Source organism: Homarus americanus, unplaced genomic scaffold (assembly GCF_018991925.1).
Source record: "Homarus americanus isolate GMGI-L3 unplaced genomic scaffold, GMGI_Hamer_2.0 scaffold39155, whole genome shotgun sequence".
NCBI lineage: Eukaryota > Metazoa > Arthropoda > Malacostraca > Decapoda > Nephropidae > Homarus > Homarus americanus.
In genome coordinates, this window is record NW_024737042.1 from 2,887,643 (window position 1) to 2,894,610 (window position 6,968).

At 37.8% G+C, this 6,968-nt stretch overlaps 1 protein-coding gene across 1 annotated transcript in view; it reads right to left on the reverse strand.

The window, feature by feature from the left end:
• Nucleotides 1-504: 504 nt before the first annotated feature.
• The window catches only part of LOC121872772, a 9,127-nt gene continuing 2,663 nt past the window's right edge, over nucleotides 505-6,968 (reverse strand). The window contains exons 2-6 of the mRNA XM_042375828.1: nucleotides 5,551-5,665; nucleotides 3,338-3,472; nucleotides 2,213-2,399; nucleotides 960-1,215; nucleotides 505-548 (exon numbers count right to left, since the gene is read on the reverse strand). Coding sequence (XP_042231762.1) covers nucleotides 505-548; nucleotides 960-1,215; nucleotides 2,213-2,399; nucleotides 3,338-3,472; nucleotides 5,551-5,665 — 737 coding nt within the window. The remainder of the gene's footprint in view (nucleotides 549-959; nucleotides 1,216-2,212; nucleotides 2,400-3,337; nucleotides 3,473-5,550; nucleotides 5,666-6,968) is intronic.

The following is a 6,968-nucleotide window of genomic DNA, read 5'->3' on the forward strand; positions in this document are numbered from 1 at the left end:
CCAACCCTGCTTCCTCAACACGGGGTTGCAGCAATTTTATTTCCACAAACATTAAAGGAGTTGCTCTATCACCACCACACAAACTAGGTTGATGTCTGTCTTAGCAAAACAGGAAGGCTGAGGTGGATATACACAGTTTTTCAAAATAACTTATTAAGGAAAATGCTTAAATTAATTCCTGACATTGGCCTTTATCTTGATCACATTTTATGGTTTAAGTGATGACTATACTTTTATGAGCTTTGAACATGCAACACGTCCTGTAGTTTGTTTTATAAGATAATCTATGGCTTCGAATCATTTCCCGCTGAGTAAATATTCTTTCTCATTTCAGTGTCCTAGAATGAGGTTGTAAAAACTTAATATCCTCAGAGTTTCATATGTATTGCTTCTACTACACCCCCTGGAATTATTAATATCCTGTTGCCAATATAACACATGTGGTAGACAAGCAGACAGACTTCAACCTTTCAATATGAGTGAGTGGTTGCAATCTATACTCCTTTAGCCTGCTCGACCTGCAAAGTTGTGTCCCGTCAGACTGTCATCTACAACATGGTAAATGTGAATACTACATAGTCTATATCTCAGTATCTTACTTCTCACTGCTTTGTGTGTGTAAATCAAGGCATATTGTAACAAGCAAATAATAAGAAATAGGTTGAGTAGTGCGAGACATTTGTTGGGAATAAAATGAAAAGGTTAAGATAGATTCATGCAATGGGATGTGTTCTGAAAATGTTTACTATATAAAATTAATATATAGTCCAATTTTCGCTCTTTAAGATAAATGTATCTCACCAAAGTCCTGATTTTTCAAATAATTTGTCAATGGCACATACTTTGTAAAGGATTCGCCGCCATTTTTGTTTTTCACTTACCGGGTATTTACATAATGATGATCCTATTGCAAATTCGCCAAATTATAGATGTTTAATTTCTGATAATTAAATTATTACATTTTTCTGTAAAAGCCACATGGGAAAGGCCTCCATAATAAAGACAAGTCCTGCAAGGCCAGAGCCCAAAAGGAGGAGCAAATATGCTCCCTGCAGGTGTGTGATGGTGTGAGAGCCTTGATGCCAATTGTCTGAATGTTTTTTGAGACTCTTCCTCCTCCTCTTGCTGCGCCCATTGCTGCTGCTGCTGCCTCCTGCGGGTGTTCATCTGGACTTGGAACAACAGGTCTTTGCTCCATTTCTCATACAGTCCAGCCTATTGAGCAGATTAGATATGAGAACCCACACTTATCCTGAGTCGTGATAAACATGCCTGATACATTTGCTCTAAGTTTATTGTAGCAACTAAAATGAGGAAAAATATATATTTTTTTAATTTGTTTTGAAGATGGATAGTTAGAATGATAAAGGAATGAGCAGAAGTCAGAAATGTAGTTGGAAAATGAACATGGAGGGATGTAAATAGGTCTGATGATCCAGCCTCAGGTGCAAGTGAAAATTATCACGAGTTCAAATCTTATGCCACTAACTCGGCTTTACAATCACACAAGTCATGTCAGTTCATCAAATGCATTATTAAGTATTATTTGACAAACCGGATTTGCTTCAAACCTTTTGGTAGGCCTATCATGAGTAACCTCACCATTTTAATTTATATTTGCTCATATTAGCGGGATGATCTTGATGCAATAGTCTGGGAAGGTCACCAGTAACATACGACTTTTTCATATGTGAGCTCCAGGTCCAATTTGGCTTGGATGATAGCACTAGTTTGGGTCTCTGGCCCAGGGTACAAGTGGAGATCAACAGTGAAGACAGTGAAAGCAGGGACTGTAGACTTTTGTTTTCCTAAAGGGTTGGGAGTGCTATTTGGTGTAATAAGACAAGAGAGGCAAGGCTGAGATGGTTTGAACTGAACGTGTAGTTCAACGAGAGAGGGAAGGAAAAAGAAAGTCTGGATTAACCCAGTCAGAGGAAAAACCAAGGGAAGACAGAAGTTTGGACAGTGGGTCGGGATTGATACATATATACAAAACACTAGTCTGGGAGTGGAGGATGCTGAAGACAGAACATGGTGGAGATGGATTTAAAAATTCGACCCTTGATTCTGGGAATGCCAAAGCAAAGACTGATTCTTGATACATAAATCTTGTATCAACAGAAGACATCTGCCTAAATTAAGAACTGCAGGGTTGTATAATGGAGAACTTCTGCACATACACTCACATAATCCAAGCGTGTGAATGACTGACCTCAATGACAGCCATGAGGCTGCGATCTAAGACAGGCCTGTAAGGGGCATCGTGAGGAATGGGCCAGGCGGCCTGTCCAGGAAGGATACTGTCCCGACCAATGTATAATTTGGGTGTCCCATCCGTCTTGGTGAACCTCTGTGCTATCTTCAGCTGCTGGTAACGTCGGTTTTCCAAGTGTGCTTGTCTGCGTCACATAATACATCAAGATAAACAGTAGATCCTGATGACCTACAACAAAGGATATGCTATAGTGATACTGGCCTTAACGGGAGAACACTCTTAGTTTGAGGGAATATGTTGATTGATCTTACAAACTTCAGAATATTTGTACTAATAATAGTATGAAAGTGGATTATCCAAACCTAAAACGCGAAAGGACAAAATGCATTAAACAACTTATTATTATTGGAATAGTATTGTAACGCTGACACTTCAGGTTTCTTGGGTCCTCACAAAAAGGATGATTTACTGTACTCATTACGGTCACATGCAGCGTCGTGCACACGAAGTATTGGAAATTTTTTACAATAAAATTTTACTGTGTGGAGTAAACTGAGTAAATAACATTTTCAAAATTTCATTCCTAAAAATCTAGACTTATCGCTTGTTAACCTTCCTATAAAGAGTGTAAAATATAGGTAACAACTAGGAGTGTTTTTGTGGGAGCTAGTTATTAATGCCAGTGGTTGCTCACTCATCTTCACTATAAAAAATCAATCATACCATATAAAATCCAACTATTGCAAGGACTACATTTTGACAGTTATAAATTCATCGAATAACAGCAAATACCACATTATTACAGACAGTCACAATTGTATACAAGAATAATAATTTATGGTTTCCAAACGCGAAATGTAATTTTTTAATGAGTTTATATATATATATATATATATATATATATATATATATATATATATATATATATATATATATATATATATATATATATATATAGCTTTGACGAGAAGAAGCCTGTGGTTTGGTTAACTGTGTACATATTTCTTTTAATACACACTATGACTTTCCTGACTATAATGATTCAGCAACAGATCTCTTTTAATATGATATATATATAGAGGGACTTAACTTCTGTTCTTCCAATTAACAGCAACATCTTACTTATTTTGAATGGCTTCTTGTTGTCCGACGACTGCTGATGGAACGAAATGAATTCTTTCGGCCAGTTTTGGAACCTGTGAGTCTGAATTGCTGAAGAAATTTTTGAACTCTGCTCCGTATGGTGGCATTGTTATCCTGTGTGATTTTTGTTAAATTATAAATTACATATTTTGTTTTCATTTATGTCGCTGGAGAGCAGATGTTACAATATTTTTATAGATTGTGTGTGAGTGTGTGTGTGTGTGTGTGGGGGTGAATATTACCTGTCAGTAGCAGCAACCAGTTGTTCAAGTGTCTCAGCTCAGGTGGGTACTTCGGAAGCGTGAGAGCAGTAGAGTTGCCACGGTAGGCAGTCCCGATTACAAGAAACACCAGCCAGGTTGCCACGAGTACACGGCAGTTGGTCCTGGGCAGTCGTCGTGGAAGATTCTGCCCTAACAACATCCCAGTACAGTCATGCACCACCACCGCTGCCTCTATCCCGCTCTCGCCATCCCTCCACTCACTCCCACGAATAATCTGTCGTTAACATCACGTATCAAAGATTTACTTACATCAACACTTATTGTGTAGGTAACATGTAACAGTTATTGTGAGCGATCTGTCAGAACAGGGAATATGTTGCCCCGGGCAACATATTCCTTGACAGTTGTTATACGGCAGTAGATAGGAGGACTTGAAAACTGCAATTGTGAAGAGATAATTTGAAGCTGTTAGATAATTGTTAACTCTTATAATATTTATGTAGTTCGTAAATGAGTATCGTGTTACTGGGACGCGTATCGGGAGACCTTTACTGATAAAAATATATATATATATTTTAGGAAATATTCCATCACTGGTTATTACGATGAGAATATTGAATTATTGATTCTTAAAAACGACGTATTTTCATCCACAATCCAAAATTTGGTGCATTATAAAGAAAATGTATATTAAGTCATTGTCAAGTTAAACGTGAAGCAACTAGAACTCATATCCAATAAGTTCTCAATAACACTAACAGAACTGTTGTAACGTTTGTTACTAAATTTGGCAAAACTGGTTACTTGTTAAAAAAGTAAATGGGACATAAAAAAGATAGTGTTGTGCGGGTAAACAGGAAGCAGTCTGTATTTTATCTATCATCTCCCTAGCCCTGTGGTAGAACATCGTGTGGTTGATTATAAGATATCACTGGGGTTGGCGAGTCCCTGGAAGTACTTCTAAAACATTTGGCAAAGTGACCGACCAAGTAATATTGTCCGGATTTAGTTAAACTTAATGAGGCTGAACTTGAAGGCGTGACCCCGTAAAACGAACACCCTGATATGATTGTCTTTGTCTTTGGTAAAGTTACCTCTAAAATCTGTTTGACTGAAAAATGAATGGTAAAATATTCATAGGAAACACTTAGAGGCTCCGACCAACTGTGGTCAAACGGGAATAACGCTATTCCTGTATGTCCTGGATGGTGCATATAGATATAAACAGTAATTTTAATGTCTTGTATATACTGTAATATCTTGGGTTGATTGCAAGCACCGACCTCAGTTTTACAGGTGAATATGTTTATGAGGTCAATCATGTGTACTTTTTTATCTAACTACCTTTGCTCCTGCCTCAATTTTTGTAGGTACCATAGGACTGACGAGTCACCTGGGAGCACTGTACCCCGTGGCCAGCCGCAGGGTCAGGAGGCGGGTCCTATATCTACTCGGGTACTGAGTGTCTTCTTATCTTTTGTAGATAAACACAAAATACGAGGATGACTTCGGAGGCAACACGAAGTATATGTGGTTATGCCTGCATGCTGGCTGTTCAGCAACCGTATGGTGTCATGTTATCTGGTAGTAGTGAAATAGGAGTGTTCTATAGGCAATTGTTTTTAAAGGAGGAGAAATTCTGGTGCTACTATAGACTGCAGTCTACCGAGCTGGAGTTGGTCTACCGGGATATTTACACTGCAGCATCCATTAACCTAACCTCACTTAAACTAACCTAACCTAACTTAATATAACCTAACCTAACCAAACTAACTTAATATAACCTGTAACATAGACGGGTCACACTTCCATGTATATACACTGCATTGTCACCTTTATCTACATGGCTTACTTCACACTACCCAAACCACTAATTAACCCGCAGTCAACTGAGATGGCTCCTGATTGGTGGAAAACAATCGCCGGCTGATGGGGACGCCATCTATGACAGGTGACGTCTACCCTAACCTTGGGGTTCCAGGGCAGTCATATTCCACCATCTCGGCAACTTGTTCTTCCTGTTTACTCTGTCGTGAAGTTGAGCGACTGTTTCCTACACTCTGCCGATGCACAGCGGGAGATACTGGCCAGCAATTTGTAACGTGTATTAGTATAGTTGAGTACATTATTTTTTCACCCTTGTATATATGTTTTGTGTTAATTTTGTTTTAAGAATATTATATAAAAATCACTTGCATATTTTTCACGTCCTGCTGTTTATACTGTGGTGGGTGTTGTCATGTCACCCATGAGTGTGGTGTCAAATATTCAATTAAGCCACTAATGCTATAATAACTAAACCTACAGTAAGATTCAATAACTAGAAAAAATTTAAATACAAACATTGTCCTTTGTTACGTAATTGGGCATGAGTATTACAAGGAATTATAATTAATGTCAATCAAAAAGCCTTAGACTCAACAGGTAAATAACAACTTGAAATTTTTAGATTAAAATAAAAGTAAATGCTAAATTAAAGGGCTTAAGGCATTTGCCTTCTTAGTACCCTAACCTAACCTAACCTTCATCCTCTTATGAATGTCTGAAATTTTTACAAGATAGACAGAAATTGCAATTATACTCACGAAATATGTGTCAGTGTTAATATTTTAGTAGAAATGTTGTATCTTATTTGAAATTATTACTCTCATGCACTTCACATAATTGAATAATATGCATTGAAAATACATATATACAATACAGCATAATATAAAATGAGCATGTTTGTGTGTGTGTGTGAGTGAGAGCGCCGTAGCTCCATGGCCATGAGACCTAACTTAACCTAAAATTTTGCATCCATACTAAGCGGAACGGGGAAGCAACCCCAATGCTACTTTAGATTTGGTTTAGGAAACAAAAACGAAGGTAATAATGAAATACATAGGTAAATTAACGAATAATTAAATTGGGGGCGGATACTAAGACCCACACCTAAAAGAGAGAGTGTGGATGATAGTGTACAGTAATTGATGTGGTGTAGATGATACTGCAGTTGATGTAGCGTAGATGATGGTGTAGTTGAAGTGGGTAGATGAATGTAGTTGATAGTAGTTCGAAGAAGAGTATACTAGAACCTAATTATGAAAGTTATAGGTCCATAAGAGCCCTAGCCCTGATAGTGTGCATCCCAGAGTGTAAAGAGAGTTGTGCAACATCACGAAATGCAATAGGATGCACCTTGGTCGAACATATTGACAACGAATTGAAGTTCTTAAACAATCGCGAGAAGAAGGTAAATCAAGTAAATGAGCTTGTAGGACTTATAAGAAGGGCGTTCATATACTTAGATGGTCCATCCCTCATAACGCTCTTCAAAAATAAGATGCTTCCCCGTTTGGTCCCGAGATATATTAGACAATGTCAGTTGTTTGAAAACGCCCAAAGGA